Raw genomic sequence first — 20810 nt, forward strand, 5'->3', positions numbered from 1 at the left:
GGATTACATCAGTGAGAATGCTGGCGAGATACTCCCCATCACACAAATATGCTACCAAGCATCAGTCAACAAGTGTGCAAATGAACAGAGGACAATAAATTCTCAGAAAGGGATGTTTATGGTCCCATATATTAGTAAGGAAGAACCCAAGAGCAATATTTTCAACAGAGTTGGCAAGTAATGGCAAAGAAATTAAGAAGAGGGAAGAAGAGAATTTCCTGTAGCATAAAAAGTGTCCTTAAAGCCAGGCGTGGTGGCACACACTTGTAATCCCAGCACTTGGGAGGCTGAGACAGGAGGATAGCACAGGTTCAAAGTCAGCCTCAGCTACTTAGTGAGGCTCTCAGCAACTTAGTAAGACCCTGCTTCCAAATAAAATATAAAGTAGGTCTGGGAGTATAGCCGGAGGTAGAAAAGCCCCTGGATTCCACCCCTAGTACCACACACACAAAAAAAAAGTGCCTTAAGAAGAATTTAGTAGCCTGGCATGGTGGTGCACACTTGTAATCTCAGCATTTGGGAGGCTGGGACAGGAAGATCGCAGTTTCTGGGCAGCCTCAGCTACTTAGTGAGGCCTTCTGCAACTCAGTGAGACCCTGTTTCAAAATAAAGAATAAAAAATGGGACTGGGGGTGTAGTTCAGAGGTAGAATGACCCTGGTTCTATCCCCAGTACTGAAAAAAAAAAAAAAGAATTTAGGGACCTTTGAGTTCTGCCCCTCAAGCCGGAAAAGCCGAGAGGGAGGAACTCGCCCTTTTGCGATCTTCTTTTGCTTTTTGGTACCATTTTTGATCCAGGTACCTCGGCGGAACCCTTAACTCGAAGAAGAAGAACAAAGATCGGACACCAGACCTGCTGCAGATACAAGTGGGACGCCCGCCGGCAGGCTGCCTGCGCAGCTGCCTGCCAGCCCAAACGGCACTCCCGAGCCCTGACTGAAATCACCGCGGCAAGATAATCCAGGACTGAAAACGGACAGCACCCACGTCAGAATTCTGTGTGCTCACCAGTGACTAGATCACAACAGCACAGGGACTCCCACGGAAGCCTGAACCAAGGAAGCCAGGTACCTGAGTGCGTCCAGGGAAAGTGCGGGTCCTAGCGTGCGCCCCAGCCCCAACCCCAGCACTGGCCCGGGGCATCTGTCCCACGCCTCAAACCCAGCACTGTCCTCGCACACCCTGTCTGCGCCCCGGACCCCTGCTAGTAGTCAGTGCCTGCGCCACTGCCACCCCTAAATTGGAGCCTACCTTGTGTATCTAGCCTTCGCCCCCCCACTAGAGCCCAGATATCCACCTTGCCAGAGGCCTGCCTTCCAGGCGGCGAAAGCTCTGTGTGCCCCTGAAATCTCCTCGCCCCCCCCCCAGCTTCTATGTCCCGCGGGAGACAGAGATCATTGCTGGACACCGCGCACTGCTTTTGCATTTTTTAACTGAATTCCAAATATGGCACCGTGCACCCGGACCCTCGTGCACCTATCCTGCACCCCTGGCCCACCGCTGGGAGGTCCCGCCCGCCCGGTAGCCTGATGCTTAGTTCTAATCGAGAACACAGCTCAATACACCTTGGAAGATCATAGCAGCAGGCACTAGGCAGCTGCACCCACTCACACCTGGGTCCAGTAATAGCAGCGCACCCAGCCTGCACTCTCGGAATAGGCAGAGCTCTGGCAGTAAGTGTGGGCATCCAGGAACTGGCATCCCTTTGCCCAGGGTACATCTTGGGACCACACCGGCTAGCCCAGTTGGAATTTCCAGAGACACAGGAAAATCCATCGAGACACAATATCTGCACAGGACCTCAGGGGGAGGTTCCAAGTATACTTTGGACATCCTCCTCCCCTGCTGTAGGGAAGCACAGGCGGGAGTCTAGGGTGGTGAGTGCAGAGGTGCTGACTACAGGTTGGAATTTCGCAGAACCTGGGAATTGTACAGAATCTAACAACAGTGAAACCAGACATCCTGACACATAAACCCAAACCAGTTAAAGGAAAGAAAGGTGTCCAAACACCCAGAGTGACCTAAGAAGATAAAAATAGAGTACAAAGAAAACTAAGAGACATTGGATTATATTCTGAAAGCTACCAAAGCAATCAGATACGCAAATATTTTATGGACCTGACCCCATATTCGTAAATAAGTAGGACTGTTTGTTTTACTTTTATTGTGGATGTTTTGTTTTGTTTTGCTTTTACAGTGCTTTTGTTTTGGTATGGTTATTGCTGTTTTATATTTTTTTTTAACCCACCCTTCTTTTACTTTGTTTTTTTATATATATATATTTCATAGTTTGCCTTATTTTCTGATTTCACACAGCTGCTAGTTCCTTTTATTTTATTCTAGTCCTTTCTTCCTCTTTCCTTCCTTTTTTCGTTCTTCTCCTTTCATTGGTTTTTCCTTTCTTTTTCTTGGATTACATAACAGTCTTGGTATCTTGTGTGGATTTGTTTTTATGTTTGTCTGCTCCTTCCATCACCCTTCTTTACAAACTTTCCCACACTAACCTATATACTCTTCTCCCCCAAAACTTTTCCCTATAATATGCCTCTTTGTTTAATACTCAAAGTGTTTCATATATCCATACTTACTCTACTAACGACAAGAGTCCTACTAGTTAACTCTCTCTCATTCTCAGCAAGATATTACCTTATCATACTTAAAGTCTTTCTCAACCTAAACATATCCTCTACCTAATCCGACTCCTTTACCCATCACCCCAAGCTCCTCCCACATCACCCACCCTCAACACTGGAAAAGCTCTGCTGACTTGCCGATACCCCTAAACTCCTAATATTAAGATTGGACTAAGCATAATACTCATGAACGATGGGTAGAAATCAGAAAAACAGGACAGAGAATGCTATAAATATGAGAACCAGGAATTATGAAGAGACAGCAGAAATCACGAATACTGACCTACTAGAAATGCAAGAAGGGGAGTTCAGAATCTTGATGTACAATATGATGAAAGGATTTATACAAGTATAGAGGAGGTGAAAGGTGAGTTAGAAACACTAAAAAAGAATCAGAAAGAGGTCTGGAATGAAATGAAAGAGGCAATAAGTGAAATGAAGACAGCAATAGAAAGAAATTCTGGAAGATTAAATGAAATGGAAAACAGAATATCAATATTAGAAGACAGTACATCCCAAACCGAAAACACAGTCAGCGATATACAGAAATATTTACAGCAACAAAACCTAAACATCCAGCAAATATGGGATAATATGAAGCATCCTAATTTATGGATAATAGGCATTGAAGAAGGGATAGAGGTACAGACCAGGGGCATCTGTAATATCTTCAAGGAAATAATCTCAGAGAATTTCCAAATATGGAAAGAGACTTGGACCTTCATGTCCAGGAGGCATACAGAACTCCACTGAGACAGGACCAAAGAAAGACCACTCCACGCCACATAATAACCAAAATGACCAATATAGAGGCTAAGGAAGGAATCTTAAAAGCAGTGAGAACAAAAGGACGGGTGACATATAGAGGCAAAACAATAAGAATCACCCCAGACTATACAACCCAGGTCATGAATGCTAGGAGAGACTGGTACGACGTGATTCAGACCCTGGAAGAAAATAATTTCCAGCCCAAACTAATCTATCCAGCAAAACTACTGTTCAAGATCAATGGTGAAACCAAAGTCTTTCAGGATAAACAGAATCTCAAAAAATTCATGAATTCAAGCCAACACTAGAGAAAATTCTTAAAGAAATAAACCATAAGGAAGAAAAAAGAAGCAGACTTCAGAATCAGAGAAGTGAGAAAGTTAAGAAGTGGGCCATTTAAGTAAAGAAGAAAGATCAAACCACCCAAGAGTAGACAGAACACAAAATGGCAGAAAACAAAAATCATATTTCAATAATATCTCTTAATGTCAAAGGACTTAACTCATCAATCAAAAGACACAGACTGGCAATGTGGATTAGGAAACATAATCCAAATATATGCTGTCTGCAAGAAACTCACCTCACAGCCAAAGACATTCACAGGCTGAACGTGAAAGGATGGAAAAAGATATACCATGCCAACGGTGACCAAAAAAGAGCAGGGGTAGCAACCCTGATATCCAACAAAACAGACTTTAAACTAGAACACATCAAAAGAGACAAATCAGGGCACTTCCTTTTATTAAAAGGAACAATACACCAAGAAGATATAATGATAGCAAATATTTATGCCCCAAATGTGGGTGCAACCACATTTGTAAAACAAACCCTTCTGGACATAAGATCCCAAGTAGACCCAAATACAATAATTCTGGGAGACTTTAATATGCCTCTCACACCACTGGATCTATCTTCAAGGCAAAAGATGAGTAAAGACCCTTTAGAACTAAAGGAAACCATAAAACCAAATGGACCTAATAGACATTTTCAGATTATTTCAACCAGGAACTACAGAATACACATTCTTCTCAGCAGCCCATGGAATCTTCTCCAAAATAGACCACATCCTGGGACACAAAGAAAATACCAGCAAATTCAAAAAATGTAATATAATTCCTTGCATCTTTTCAGACCACAACGGAATAAAAGTAGAAATCAACAACAGGAAACTCGAAAGAAAGTATTCAAATTCATGGAGAATGAATGATACACTATTGAATGATGAATGGGTAAGAGCAGAAATTAGGGAAGAAATAAAGAAATTTATGGAAACAAATGAAAACAGAGACACAACCTACCAAAATCTATAGGACACCATGAAGGCAGTATTAAGAGGAAAGTTTATTGCATTGAGTGCCCACATAAGAAGGACAGAGAACCACCAAGTAAAGAACCTATTGACACAACTCAAGGACCTAGAAAGTCTGCAACAGTCTATTCCCAAAGCCAGCAGAAGGCAAGAAATCATTAAAATTAGAGCAGAAATAAATGAAATAGAGAACAAAAAAACAATTCAAAGAATCAATAAAACAAAAAGTTGGTTCTTTGAAAAGATTAATAGAATTGATAAACCCCTGGCCAACCTAACCAAAAGAAAAAGAGAATCAACTCAAATTATCAAAATTAGAAATGAAAAAGGAGATATCACCACAGATAATGAAGAAATTCAAAAGATTATCAGAAACTACTTTAAAAATTTATACTCCAATAGACTTGAAAACCTGGAAGAAACTGATAGATTTCTAAGCACAGTTAACCTTCCTACACTCAGCCAAGAGGACATAGCAAGCCTAAACCAACCAATAACAACCAAAGAAATAGAAATGGCAATAAAAAATTCTTCCACCAAAGAAAAGCCCAGGTCCAGATGGGTTCCCAGCTGAATTCTACAAAACCTTCAGTGAACAACTAATACCAATACTTCATAACATGTTCCGGGAAATTGAAAGAGATGGAACTCTCCCAAATTCCTTCTATGAGGCCAGTAGCACATTAATCCCCAAACCAAATAAAGATACCTCAAGAAAGGAAAACTACAGACCAATATCCTTAATGAACATAGATGCAAAAATTCTAAACAAAATACTAGCTATACACATTCAAAACTATATCAAGAGAATAATACATCATGACCAAGTCGGTTTCATCCCAGAAAAACAAGGCTGGTTCAACATATGCAAATCAATATATGTTATTCACCACATAAATAGAACCAAGAACAAAAACCACATCATCATAGAAATAGATGCTGAAAATGCATTCGACAAAATCCAACACCCATTTATGTTAAAAACACTGCAAAAAAATTGGGATAGAAGGAAAGTACTTCAACATCATTAAGGCAATATACTGTAAACCCAAAGCCAACATTATATTGAATGGGGAAAAACTGCAAGAATTTCCACTAAAGTCAGGAACAAGACAAGGATGCCCACTATCACCACTCCTTTTCAATATAGTCCTTGAGACTCTTGCTGTAGCAATCAGACAAGAGAAGGAAATCAAAGGAATTCACATAGGAAGAGAGAAATTAAAATTATCCTTATTTGCAGATGACATGATCCTTTATCTGGAAGACCCAAAGAACTCAACCAAAAGACTTCTGGAGCTGATTGACAAATTCAGCAAAGTCACAGGTTACAAAATCAACCTAAAGAAATCAGTGGCTTTTCTTTATGCCAACAACGAATCCACAATGAAAGAAACAAAACAAAACAAAACAAAAAAACAATTCCATTGACTATAACCTCAAAACCAGTAAAATACCTAGGAATAAACCTAACCCAAGATGTAAAAGACCTCTACAACAAAAACTATAAAATATTAAAGAAAGAAATTGAAGAAGACCTTGGAAGATGGAAAGATCTCCCATGCTCATGGATAGGCAGAATAAATATCATCAAAATGGCCATTCTGCCAAAACTGATCTATAGGTTCAATGCAATTCCCATTAAAATACCAGTGACATTCTTCAGAGACCTAGAAAAATCAATCATGAACTTCATATGGAGAAAGAAAAGACCTAGAATAGCCAAAGCAATTCTCAACAATAAGAAACATGCAGGAGGCATTACAATCCCAGACTTCAAACTATACTATAGAGCAATAGTAGTAAAAACAGCATGGTACTGGCACAATAACAGATATACTGACCAGTGGATTAGAATAGAAGATACAGAAACAAACCCATACATCTTTAGTCAATTAATCTTTGACAAAGGGGCCAAACACATATGCTGGAGAAAAGACAGCCTTTTCAACAAGTGGTGCTGGGAGAACTGGCTAACCATTTGTAAAAAGATGAATCTAAACCCCTAAATCTCACCAAACACAGGAATCAACTCAAGATGGATCAAAGACTTAGAAATTAGACCTGAGACTGTGAAGTTAGTAGAGGAGAGCATAGGTTCAACACTACAACATATAGGCACAGGCAGTAACTTTCTCAACAAAACCTCCAAAGCTTAGGAAATTAAAGCAAGAATAAACAAGTGGGATAACATCAAACTAAAAAGTTTCTTCTCATCAAAGGAAACTATCAATAACCTAAAGAGGAAGAGCCTACAGAATGGGAAAGGATCTTTACCAGCCACCATTCTGATAGGGGGCTAATATCCAGAATATACAAAGAGCTCAAAAGACTCTACACTAGCAAAACAAACAGCCCAATCAAGAAATGGGCAAATGAACTAAATAGACACTTCACAAAAGAAGACATACAAAGGGCCAATAGATACATGAAAAGATGTTCTTCATCACTGGCCATCAGGGAGATGCAAATCAAAACTACACTGAGATTCCATCTAACCCCAGTCAGAGTAGCAAGCATAAAGAAATCAAACAACAACAAATGCTGGCGAGGATGTGGGGAAAGAGGAACTCTTTTACACTGTTGGTGGGAATGCAAACTAGCTCAGCCACTATGGAGATATGTGTGGAGATTCCTAAGAAAGGTGGGAATAGATTCAGAGAAATACATCAACATATGCATACCTATGTTCATAAGCAGCACAATTTGTAATAGCCAAAATATGGAACCAACCCAGACCACCATCAACAGATGAATGGATAGCAAAACTGTGGGAAATATACACAATGGAATTCTATTCAGCCATAAAGAAGAACAAAATTATATCATTTGCAAGAAGATGGAAAGCCCTGGAGAACATTATGTTAAGTGAGATCAGCCAAGCACAGAAGGAGAAGGTACATATGTTTCCTCTAATATGCCCAAACTAGGAAACACAGAGGATACCAGTGGGACTCCAGATAATGGAGGGGAAATACCAACAAAGTTTGAATGGAAAGATAGGAGAGGAGGAAGGCTGATCTTGATTAATGAGGGTCTACATCTGAACGTGTGTAAAATTATGAATAAGACATGGTTAACCTGGACAACCATTGGTGGGAGGGGGGAAGGGAAAACGGGGGCGGGGGGGAGAGGGCACCAAATATAGTTTAAATGTATACTATTTATGTTCAATAAAAAAATTGTTAAAAGAAAAAGAATTTAGTAGCCCAAAAGTAAGGCAATATTTTTTTTTTTAACAATTTTTTTTATTGAACATAAATAGTATACATTTACACTATATTTGGTGCCCTCTCCCCCCGCCCCCGTTTTCTCCCCCCCCCCACCAATGGTTGGCCAGGTTAACCATGTCTTATTCATAATTTTACACATGTTCAGGTGAAGATGCTCCTTAATCAAGATCGGCCTTTCTCCTCTCCTATCTTTCCATTAAAACTTAGCTAGTATTTCCCCTCTAATATCTGGGGTCCTACTGGTATCCTTTGTGTTTTCTAGTTTGGGCATATTAGAGGAAACATGTGTATCTTCTCCTTCTGTGCTTGGCTGATCTCACTTAACATGATGCTTTCCAGGGCTTTCCATCTTCTTGCAAATGATAAAATTTTGTTCTTCTTTATGGCTGAATAGAATTCCATTGTGTGTATTTCCCACAGTTTTGCTATCCATTCATCTGTTGATGGTGATCTGGGTTGGATCCATATTTTGGCTATTACAAATTGTGCTGCTATGAACATAGGTATGCATATGTTGCTGTATTTCTCTGAATTCAACCCTTTTGGAAAGATACCCAGGAGTGGTATAGCTGGATCATATGGTGGATCTATTCCCACTTTTCTTAGGAATCTCCACACAGATCTCCATAGTGGCTGAACTAGTTTGCACTCCCACCAACAGTGTAAAAGAGTTCCTCTTTCCCCACATCCTCGCCAGCATTTGTTGTTGTTTGATTTCTTTATGCTTGCTACTCTCACTGGGGTTAGATGGAATCTCAGTGTAGTTTTGATTTGCATCTCCCTGATGGCCAGTGATGAAGAACATCTTTTCATGTATCTATTAGCCCTTTGTATCTCTTCTTTTGTGAAGTGTCTATTTAGTTCATTTGCCCATTTCTTGATTGGGTTGTTTGTTTTGTTGGTGTAGAGCCTTTTGAGCTCTTTGTATACTCTGGATATTAGCCCCCTATCAGAATGGTGGCTGGTAAAGATCCTTTCCCATTCTGTAGGCTTCCTCTTTAGGTTATTGATAGTTTCCTTTGAGGAGAAGAAACTTTTTAGTTTAATGTTATCCCACTTGTTTATTCTTGCTTTAATTTCCTGAGCTTTGGAGGTTTTGTTGAGAAAGTTACTGCCTGTGCCAATATGTTGTAGTGTTGAACCTATGTTCTCCTCTACTAACTTCACCGTCTCAGGTCTAATTTCTAAGTCTTTGATCCATCTTGAGTTGATTCCTGTGTTAGGTGAGATATAGGGGTTTAGATTCATCTTTTTACAAATGGCTAGCCAGTTCTCCCAGCACCACTTGTTGAAAAGGCTGTCTTTTCTCCAGCGTATGTGTTTGGCCCCTTTGTCAAAGATTAATTGACTAAAGATGTGTGGGTTTGTTTCTGTATCTTCTATTCTAATCCACTGGTCAGTATATCTGTTTTTGTGCCAGTACCATGCTGTTTTTACTACTATTGCTCTATAGTATAGTTTGAAGTCTGGGATTGTAATGCCTCCTGCGTGTTTCTTGTTATTGAGAATTGCTTTGGCTATTCTAGGTCTTTTCTTTCTCCATATGAAGTTCATGATTGATTTTTCTAGGTCTCTGAAGAATGTCACTGGTATTTTAATGGGAATTGCATTGAACCTATAGATCAGTTTTGGCAGAATGGCCATTTTGATGATATTTATTCTGCCTATCCATGAGCACGGGAGATCTTTCCATCTTCCAAGGTCTTCTTCTATTTCTTTCTTTAATGTTTTATAGTTTTTGTTGTAGAGGTCTTTTACATCTTGGGTTAGGTTTATTCCTAGGTATTTTATTGGTTTTGAGGTTATAGTGAATGGAATTGTTGTTTTTGTTTCCTTCATTGTGGATTCGTTGTTGGCATAAAGAAAGGCCACTGATTTCTTTAGGTTGATTTTGTAACCTGCGACTTTGCCGAATTTGTCGATCAGCTCCAGAAGTCTTTTGGTTGAGTTCTTTGGGTCTTCCAGGTAAAGGATCATGTCATCTGCGAATAAGGATAATTTCACTTCCTCTCTTCCTATGTGGATTCCTTTGATTTCCTTCTCTTGTCTGATTGCTGCAGCAAGAGTCTCAAGGACTATATTGAAAAGGAGAGGTGAAAGTGGGCATCCTTGTCTTGTTCCTGACTGTAGCGGAAATTCTTGCAGTTTTTCCCCATTCAATATAATGTTGGCTTTGGGTTTGCAGTATATTGCCTTGATGATGTTGAAGTACTTTCCTTCTATCCCAATTTTTTGCAGTGTTTTTAACATAAATGGGTTTTGGATTTTGTCGAATGCTTTTTCAGCATCTATTGCTATGATGATGTGGTTTTTGTTCTTGGTTCTATTTATGTGGTGAATAACATGTATTGATTTGCGTATGTTGAACCAGCCTTGTTTTTCTGGGATGAAACCGACTTGGTCGTGATGAATTATTCTCTTGATATAGTTTTGAATGCGTATAGCTAGTATTTTGTTTAGAATTTTTGCATCTATGTTCATTAAGGATATTGGTCTGTAGTTTTCCTTTCTTGAGGTATCTTTATTTGGTTTGGGGATTAATGTGATACTGGCCTCATAGAAGGAATTTGGAAGAGTTCCATCTCTTTCAATTTCCCGGAACGTGTTATGAAGTATTGGTATTAGTTGTTCACTGAAGGTTTTGTAGAATTCAGCTGGGAACCCATCTGGGCCTGGGCTTTTCTTTGGTGGAAGAATTTTTATTGCCGTTTCTATTTCTTTGGTTGTTATTGGTTGGTTTAGGCTTGCTATGTCCTCTTGGTTGAGTGTAGGAAGGTTAACTGTGTTTAGAAATCTGTCAATTTCATCCAGGTTTTCAAATCTATTGGAGTATAAATTTTTAAAGTAGTTTCTGATAATGTTTTGAATTTCTTCACTATCTGTGGTGATATCTCCTTTTTCATTTCTAATTTTGGTAATTTGAGTTGATTCTCTTTTTCTTTTGGTTAGGTTGGCCAGGGGTTTATCAATTCTATTAATCTTTTCAAAGAACCAACTTTTTGTTTTATTGATTCTTTGAATTGTTTTTTTGTTCTCTATTTCATTTATTTCTGCTCTAATTTTGATGATTTCTCGTCTTCTGCTGGCTTTGGGAATGGATTGTTGCAGAATTTCTAGATCCTTGAGTTGTTTCATTAGGTTCTTTACTTGGTGGTTCTCCATCCTTTTTATGTGGGCACTCAATGCGATAAACTTTCCTCTTAGTACTGCCTTCATGGTGTCCCATAGGTTTTGGTGGGTTGTGTCTCTGTTTTCGTTTGTTTCCATAAATTTCTTTATTTCTTCCCTAATTTCTGCTCTTACCCATTCGTCATTTAGTAGTGTATCATTCATTCTCCATGAATTTGAATACTTTCTTTCGAGTTTCCTGTTGTTGATTTCTACTTTTATTCCATTGTGGTCTGAAAAGATGCATGGGATTATATTACATTTTTTGAAATTGCTGGTATTTTCTTTGTGTCCCAGGATGTGATCTATTTTGGAGAAGGTTCCATGGGCTGCTGAGAAGAAAGTGTATTCTGTAGTTCCTGGTTGAAATACTCTGAAAACGTCTATTAGGTCCATTTGGTTTATGGTTTCCTTTAGTTCTAAAGCATCTTTACTCATCTTTTGCCTCGAAGATCGATCCAGTGGTGTGAGAGGCGTATTAAAGTCTCCCAGAATTATTGTATTTGGGTCTACTTGGGATCTTATGTCCAGAAGGGTTTGTTTTACGAATGTGGTTGCACCCACATTTGGGGCATAAATATTTACTATCATTATATCTTCTTGGTGTATTGTTCCTTTTAATAAAAGGAAGTGCCCTGATTTGTCTCTTTTGATGTGTTTTATTTTAAAGTCTGTTTTGTTGGATATCAGGGTTGCTACCCCTGCTCTTTTTCGGTCACTGGTGGCATGGTATATCTTTTTCCATCCTTTCACCTTCAACCTGTGAATGTCTTTGGCTGTGAGGTGAGTTTCTTGCAGACAGCATATGTTTGGATTATGTTTCCTAATCCACATTGCCAGTCTATGTCTTTTGATTGGTGAGTTAAGTCCTTTGACATTAAGTGATATTATTGAAATATGCTTTTTGTTTTCTGCCATTTTGTGTTCTGTCTACTCTTGGGTGTTGTGATCTTTCTTCTTTACTTAAATGGCCCACTTATTAACTTCCTCTCTTCTCTGATTCTGGAGTCTGCTTCTTTTTTCTTCCTTATGATTTATTTCTTTAAGAATTTTCTCCAGTGTTGGCTTTGAATTCATGAATTTTTTGAGATTCTGTTTATCCTGAAAGACTTTGACTTCCCCATTGATCTTGAATAGTAGTTTTGCTGGATAGATTAATTTGGGCTGGAAGTTATGTTCTTCCAGGGTCTGAATCACGTCGTACCAGTCTCTCCTAGCATTCCTGACCTGGGTTGTATAGTCTGGGGTGATTCTTATTGTTTTGCCTCTATATGTCACCTGTCCTTTTGTTCTCACTGCTTTTAAGATTCCTTCCTTGGCCTCTATGCTGGTCAATTTGGTTATTATGTGGCGTGGAGTGGTTTTTCTTTGGTCCTGTCTCAGTGGAGTTCTGTATGCCTCCTGTACTTGAAGATTCAAGTCTCTTTCCATATTTGGAAAATTCTCTGAGATTATTTCCTTGAAGATATTACATATGCCCTTGGTCTGTACCTCTATCCCTTCCTCAATGCCTATTATCCGTAAATTAGGGCGCTTCATATTATCCCATAATTGCTGGATGTTTAGGTTTTGTTGCTGTAAATATTTCTGTATATCGCTGACTGTGTTTTCGGTTTGGGATGTACTGTCTTCTAATATTGATATTCTGTTTTCCATTTCATCTAATCTTCCAGAGTTTCTTTCTATTGCTGTCTTCATTTCACTTATTGCCTCTTTCATTTCATTCCAGACCTCTTTCTGATTCTTTTTTAGTGTTTCTATTTCATCTTTAACCTCCTCTATACTTGTTTTAAAACCTTTCATCATATTGAACAACAAGATTCTGAACTCCCCTTCTTGCATTTCTAGTAGGTCAGTATTCGTGATTTCTGCTGTCTCTTCATAACTCCTGGTTCTCATATTTACAGTGTTCTCTGTCCTGTTTTTCTGATTTCTACCCATCGTTCGTGAGTAATGTGTTTAGTCAAATCTTAATATTAGGAGTTTAGGAGTATCGGCCAGTCAGCTGAGCCTTTCCAGTGTTGAAAGTGGGTGATGTGGGAGGAGCTGGGGTGATGGGTAAAGGAGTCAGATTAGGTGGAGGATATGTTAGGTTGAGAAGGACTTTAAGTATGATAAAGTAATAACTTGCTATGAATGAGAGAGAGTTAACTACTAGGACTCTTGTTGTTAGTAGAGTAGTTATGGATATAAAAAATACTTTGAGTTTTAAACCATGAGGTATATTATGGGGAAAAGTTTTGGGGGAGAAATGTATGTAGGTTAGTGTGGGAAGGTTTGTAAATAGGGATGCTGGTAGGAGCAGACAGACATAAAAAAAAAAAAAAAAAAAAAAAAAAAAAAGAATCCCCTCAAGATACCAAGACTATTATGTAATCCAAGAAAAAGGAAGGTAAACCAATCAAAGGAGGAGAATGAAAGAAAAGGAAGGAAAAGGGAAGAGAGAGGAAAAAGGAAGAGGAATAAAATAAAAGGAACTAGCAGCCGTGTGAAATAAAAAAATAAGGCAAACTATCCAATGTATATATATATAAAACAACAAGTTAAAGTAAGAGAAGTTTGGATTAAAAGAAGAAAAAAAAGAAATCAGCAATAACCATACTAAAACAAAAGCACTTTAAAAGCAAAAGAAAACATAACATCCACATTAAAAGTAAAACAAACAGTCCTCCTTATTTACGCATATGGGGTCAGGTCCATATAATATGTGCGTATCTGATTGCTTGGTAGCTTTCAGGATACCGTCCAATGTCTCTTAGTTTTCTTTGTACTCTATTTTTATCTTCTTAAGTCACTCTGGGTGTTTGGACACCTTTTTCTCCTTTAGCTGCTTTAGGTTTATGTGTCCGGGTGTCTGGTTTCACTGTTATTTGATTCTGTACAGTTCACAGATTCTGCGAAATTCTAACCTGTGGTCAGCACATCTGCACTCACCACCCTCGCCTCCAGCCTGTGCTTCCCTACAGCAGGGGTGGAGAGTGACTAAAGTGTAATTGGAACTTCCCCCTGAGGTCCTGAGCAGATTTTGTGGCCCGATGGATTTTCTTGTGTCTCTGGAAATTCCAGCTGGGCTAGCCGGTGTGGTCCCAAGATGTGCCCTGGGCAAATGAATGCTGGTTCCTGGGTGGCCACACTTACTGCCAGAGCTCTGCCTATTCCAAGAGTGCAGGCTGGATGCACTGTTAATACTGGACCCTAGTGAGAGTGGGTGCAGCTGTCTATTGCTGCTGGTATGTTCTTCCAAGGTGTATTGAGCTGTGTTCTCACTTAGAACTAAGCATCTGGCTACCAGGAGGTTGGGAATACCCCGCGGTGGGCCAGGGGTGCAGGGTAGGTGCTCAAGGGTCCAGTGTGCGGTGTCCAGCAATGGTCTCTGCGTCCCGCGGGACGTAGAGGCTGGGGGTGCCCCAAGGAGATTTCCGGGTCTCCCAGTGCTTTTGCAGCCTGGAGGGTAGGCTCTGGCAAGGTAGCAGGGGTTAGCCACAGAAGCAGGCTCCAATTTAGGAGGACAGTGTACAGGCACTGATTACTAGTAGGGGACAGGCAGGATGCGCGAGGAGAGTGCTCTGAGGCTTGAGCCCGTGGTGGGGGGTTGAGACTGCGACTGCGCACACGCTAGGACCCCAGTTACTAGGGCGCCCTCAGGTACCTGTCTTGGTGCAGGAATCCGTGTGAGTCTCTGTGCCGATGTGATCCGGTCGCTGGTGGGCAGACAGAGTTCTGGTGGGTGCTGCTCGCTGCTTAGGATGCGGTCCTAAGTCCGTTTTTATTCCCGGATTATCTTGCCGTGGAAATATCGGGCAGGCAGCTCCTTGGACAGCTGCCAAAGCAGCCCGCGGCTCAGCGTTCTGGTCCGCGGTCAGATTGTATCTGCAGCAGGTCCCGTGTCCGATCTTTGTTCTTCTTGTTCAAGTTCAGGGTTCCGCCGAGGTACCAGGATGTGTTTTGGTTCCTGGTATGTATTTGTTTTGTTGATTTAGACACTGCTTTCTCCGTATTTAAACTTTATTTACTTCAGCTACTGAGAGGTGCTGTGTCCCTCAGTCGCCATTTTGGAAAAAAAAAAAGTAAGGCAATATTTTTAAGATGACGAGCTCTGGACTCACTGAGGAAGGGAGCAGGCGTTGGACATGGCTCCTGACCGGCTCTGGACTCACTGAGGAAGAGAGCAGGCGTTGGACATGGCTCCTGCGCCATCGGTTTCTGTTCCTCTGTTAACAGCATGTCACTGAACTTGTTCATTAAAGACTTAGTTGTCAAGAAAGGTTCAAATTGTAATTCAGCACCGGTTGTTGGCCACATGCCAGTTACTCTTCAGAGCATTCTGTTCAGGTACATTCTCCCATTCAATTCTCAGAATACTACAAAGTATATGCTGTCAATAACTCTACTTTATACACATTAATATTAAAGCTTATCAAAGATAAACTGCTGCCCAAGATCTGTTAGTACCAGACCGGGATTTAAACGCAGATCAAAACGACTCCAAAGCCCATGCTCCTAACCTCTAAGATATATATATTTAGATAGAGATAGAGATAGAGAGATATAGATATAGATATAGATATTTTTTGGTGGCACTGGGATTCCTGGAAACCCTTCTACCTCCGGGCTACACTCCCAGACCTATTTTATACTTTTTTTTTTTTTTCTAATTTGGAAACAGGGTCTCTTAAGCCAGCGTGGCTGGCTTCGAACCTGCGCAATCCTCCTGTCTCTGCCTTCCAAGCACGGGGATTACAAGCGTGAGCCACCACACCCAGCAATATACATATATATATATATATATATATATATATGTATATATATATATATATATATATATATATATAGTGTGTGTGTGTGTGTGTGTGTGTGTGTGTGTGGTGTACTGGGTTTGGAACCCAGGGGCATTCTACCTCTGGGCTACACTTCCAGACCTATTTTTATATTTTATTTGGAAACAGGGTCTCACTAAGTTGCTGAGAGCCTCACTAAGTAGCTGAGGCTGGCTTCGAACCTACGTGATCCTCCTGTCTCAGCCTCCCAAGTACTGGGATTACAAGCATCTGCCACCACGCCCGGCTCAATATATTCTATTTTAAAAGTCAAGAAAAGCCGGGCGTGGTGGCACACGCTTGTAATCCCCGTGCTTGGGAGGCAGAAACAGGAGGATCACACAGGTTCGAAGCAATCTGCACGTGCTGACTTAGGAGACCCTGTTTCCAAATTACAAAGTATAAAAAATAGGTCTGGGAGTGTAGCCCGGAGGTAGAAGGGCTTCCAGGAACCCCAGTACCACCAAAAAAAAAAAAAGAACCCCATATAACGTATGTAGATAACTCTCCCTCCAGAAGGCACGACGTGGGCTGGAGTAGGCACTTGCCCAGCTGTGCAAGCCCTGAGTTCAATACCCAGCACCTCACAACAACAAAAGAAGGTAGAGCAAAACTTTAGCATGGGATGTGCATAGCGAGTTCTTAACAAAGAGATTGAACAACACAGTATGGAAATCAAGAAGAAAAGAGTATCTTCCCAAATGGAGAAATCTAGAAAATTCTGCCTCAGCCCAGTGATCAAGGTCAATATCAATCACCACAAATCATGCTGACAGTCTATACTCTTGGTAGGATGTGACGTGAATGGATGGGCCTTGACCACTGAGATCTTCCTCCCAAAACCCATCGCCAAACACCAACCAGAAAGACATTAGACAAATGCCAACTGAGAGCCATTCCCACAATCACTCCCCATATTCCTCAAAACCATCAAAGGCATCAAAAACAAGGAAAATCAGAGAAAATCCCAGGAGGTTCCAGAAGTTGTCTAAGGCGATAACACTACTAAATGTAATCTGATATCTGGGATGGAATCCTAAAACGGAAGAAAAAAAAGACATTGTATAAAATCTAATGATATCTGAATAAAGTATAAACTACTTAAAATGCCATGCTAATAATACAGAAAAGTAGGTGTGGAATAAAGAGACACTTTCTATACTCTTTTTGCAGTTTTCCTGAAAATCTAAAACTGTTCTAAAATAAAAGTCTTAAGAACACAATTGAACCAAGTGTAGTGGCACACACTTATAATCCTAGTACTTGGGAGGCTGAGACAGGAGGATTTCCAGTTGAAGCCAGTCTCAGCAACTTAGCAAGGCCCTGCTTCAAAATAAAAAATAAGATTGAGCTGAGGGTATGGCTCAGAGGTAGAGTGCACCTGGGTTCAATCCCCAGTATCATACACACAAAAAAAATACAATTGAAATTTTTTTTTTTTAATTAAGTGTTAGACTCTACATGAAAAACAGCTAAGGCCGGGCCTGGTGACACACGCTTGTAATCCCCAAGCTTGGGAGGGGGAGACAGGAGGATCGCACAGGTTCGAAGCCAGCTGAGTGCTCTGGCTTAAGAGACCCTGTTTCCAAATAAAAAAGTATAAAAATAGGTCTGGGAGTGTAGCCCGGAGGTAGAAGGGTTTCCAGGAACCCCAGTACCACCAAAAAACAAAACAAAACAAAAAGAAAAACAGCTATTTACAATGGCTCATTCCTGAAGTTCTAGTGTTAAATTCAAACTCCTTTGAGCAAGAGTATTGAGAAGAGCGGGGCATGGGGTGGTAGACACCTATAATCCCAGCAACTGGGGAGGCTAAGGAAGGAGGATAATAGGTTCCAAGAAGGCTGAGCAACTTAGTGAGACCCTGTCCCAAAATAAAATAAAAGAGGCTGGCTAGGCATGGTGGTGCGTGCTTGTAATCCCAGTACTTGGGAGGCTGAGACAAAAGGATTGCATATTTACAGATAGCCCCAGCAAAGTAGCGAGACTCTCTGCAAACTAGTGATAGCCTGTTTCAAAATAAAAAATAAAAAGGTCTGGGAGTATACCTCAGAGGTAGAATGCCCCTGGGTTCAATCCCCAGTACCAAGAAAAAATAAAAAAGGGAGCTGGAGATGTAGCTCAGTGGCTGGGTTCAATCCTCAGTACCCCCCCGCAACACACACACACACAAAGCATTTGAGAAAGGAAGTGGTTGGTGACTCAGACTAGTTTATATCACAACCTATTTGGTCACTTGTAGTGTGACTGACTTAGACCAATTTTGCCTCAATATAAAGAAGGACAATGAAGTCCACCATCTTCCTGAATATCGACATGCTGCTGAAACTGACAACCGGGAAAGTTGTTAAAAAACCCAAAACTCAAGTTCCTCCCTGACGTGCTGGGGAAATAAGACAGGCCTAGATGCTTTGATAGCATCCCCCCTTGTGTGGGCCACACCCCTTTCTTCAATGATAATTCCCTTCCTTTAACCGTACGTCACCGCCCCATGAGTCCTGTGAATCATTTCTCTCATTTTTTGTGTAGTAAGAGAAACTCAACACAAGAACAAACGAGAAGTCCAGAAAGCCTCTAGACAGAATTGAGAAAAGGGTTTTGTGCTTGTAAAGCTCAAAGAATAGGTTTGGCTACAGAAGGAGAAAGGGATGAATACAAGCAGAGGAAGGGGGTAGGTGGCGGTAGTGGGGAGTCACAGCGGAGGGAAGAAACAGAGTGACTGAAGAGAAAGACGTCACTGAATGATTCAGAATCCATTCGAGAAAATAAAAGAGAGGGAGTACTGAGGAGCTGCTCGAAATACCCACCCGAACCATTTGTTTAGCCAGCAGGTGAGTCCGACACCCCATCCACCTGAACCCCACCTTTGAATGGGACCATATTTAAAGAGGACATGAAATAGGGAAGGTGCCCAGGATAGGGAATGAGCCCCTGAGGACCTTCCTCCCTAAAAGTTTTCAAACTTAGAGACTTGGCCAGAGTGTGGAGAGACCTCAAGGATCAGACAGGGTTAGGATCACAAAAAAGGTAAAAGTCCTTTTCTAGACCTATGGCGCTGTAAGTCCAGGAATGCCAGATGGACCTGGATGTCTGAGGACCCTGGAGAAAGGGAGCAGGACAAGGTCTGAGAGCCTTCTCAAGTTCTTGCAGGTCAACACATGGCTCTACTCTATCTTGATCCCCAAGGTTCTTTCAAGGACAAGACGCCAAGATTCTCCGGGATTTTAATAAGCAAGCATGCCTTTCTGAAAATAGAAGAATAGTGCTCGCCTGCCCTTCAGTGGAAGAATAGTGCTCGCCCTTCAGTGGAAGGGAATTTAAGACCAAAGGATTAGACCATAAGAAGACAAAGGTAGAATGCCTCTAGGTTCAATCCCCAATACCAAAAATGAATAAATAAATTAGTGGGTGAATTGCATGGCCTGTGAATATACTCCAATAAAGCTACTTTTAGAACAAGGAGGCCATCGGAAGGGTAGCCTGGATAACCGGTGAGCCTCCAGTGCTTTGGTAAGAGGCACTGCTTTCCCCAACTGTGACCTACTCCCATGGGTCCTTCCACCCCAGACCTCAGGAAGCCCCAGGGACTCTCAAGTTCAACTTCCACTTGCAGCACCTGCCGTGGTCTCAACCACAGAGGAGGCTGAGGACAAGAAAGCCTAATAGCACCGACCGTGACAAGTGTCTGCAAAAGCCCTACAGAGCCCCCATAAAGACCCAGCTCAGGAGCTGGACTAGGGTCCCCTGCTGAACCATCCCCCTGGAGCCCCATGGACGGGTGAGCATGATTTGCTCAGTCTTCTCTGCCCAAAGGCTCTCTCTCCATTTGCTGTTAAAGCCCCTGGCCCACGCTCCGTACCTTAAACACACGGCAGGGACCCCTTGCACTGGATCACTCTCCCCCACGGGCTCCCTCACTTTCATCCTTCACATCTTGGTTCAGATTTCCCTTTCTCCATGAGACCTAACCGGACCACCTCATTTAAAAATCAAACCCCAGCCGGGCGTGGTGGCGCATGCTTGTAATCCCCGCTGGGGAGGCTGAAACAGGAGGATCGCACAGATTTGAAGCCAGCCTCAGATACTTAGTGAGACTTATTATTAAGCAGGATAAAACCAAACAAAAATGGTGGGAGGTACCATTCTTGGAGGACGTGAGCAGACCTAGAATAAAGAGCCAGCTCTCTCCAGATCTGCGCTGGTCTGGCCTGGTCATCGTGCTTTGGAAGCGTGGGTAGAAGAGGCCAGGGGTGAAAGTTCTGTTAGCTTTCGTGACACAGGCTCATTATGCTTGTAATCCCCGCTGGGGAGGCTGAGACAGGAGGATCACACAGATTTGAAGCCAGCCTCAGCTACTTAGTGAGGCTCTCAGCAGCTTAGTGAGACCCTGTATCCAAATAAAAATAGAAAATAGGTCTGAGAGTATAACCCAGAGGTAGAAAGCCCCTGGGTTTCACCCCCAGTACCACACACACACCAAAAAAACAAGTGAAAATCAAATCCCAGTTCCCCTCTTGTTTTTCCATAGCACGTTTCATACCAAGCACTTTCTTTTTTAAGGAGGCTGCCTGCCTTCCTGGTTCTGTAAGCTCCTTGGAGCCATGGCCTTTGTCTGCTTTGCTTACTGAATGGACACTCAACACCTAGGACAGTATCTGGAAATAGTAAGCATGCGATAAATGTCCAATGCATGAACTCCCTCTGAGAACTCGGCTTTGGCTTCAAATGGAACGAGCGGACCATCAGCCTATTATTATCTGGACGATCAGCCCATTATTATCTGGGTCTCCTGATTCACAAACAGCATCTGCTGATCTCCAGGGCCCAGCCAGGGAGCCAAAAGGCTGAGAGGAACCACCTGCCCATCCCCTTAAATAATGAGC

The 20810-nt window shown here is 41.5% G+C and overlaps 1 protein-coding gene across 1 annotated transcript in view; it reads right to left on the reverse strand.

The window, feature by feature from the left end:
* Positions 1-19851, reverse strand: part of PIK3AP1 (phosphoinositide-3-kinase adaptor protein 1) — a gene marked incomplete at both ends in the record, with an annotated part of 149763 nt that extends 129912 nt beyond the window's left edge. Inside the window, 2 exons of the mRNA XM_080694843.1 lie at positions 18195-18255; positions 19787-19851. Of these exons, the coding sequence (XP_080550969.1) occupies positions 18195-18255; positions 19787-19851 (126 nt within the window). The remainder of the gene's footprint in view (positions 1-18194; positions 18256-19786) is intronic.
* Between the last annotated feature and the right edge of the window lie 959 nt (positions 19852-20810).

The sequence above is a fragment of the Muscardinus avellanarius genome (genome assembly GCF_963383645.1).
Source record: "Muscardinus avellanarius genome assembly, chromosome: 4".
Lineage (NCBI taxonomy): Eukaryota > Metazoa > Chordata > Mammalia > Rodentia > Gliridae > Muscardinus > Muscardinus avellanarius.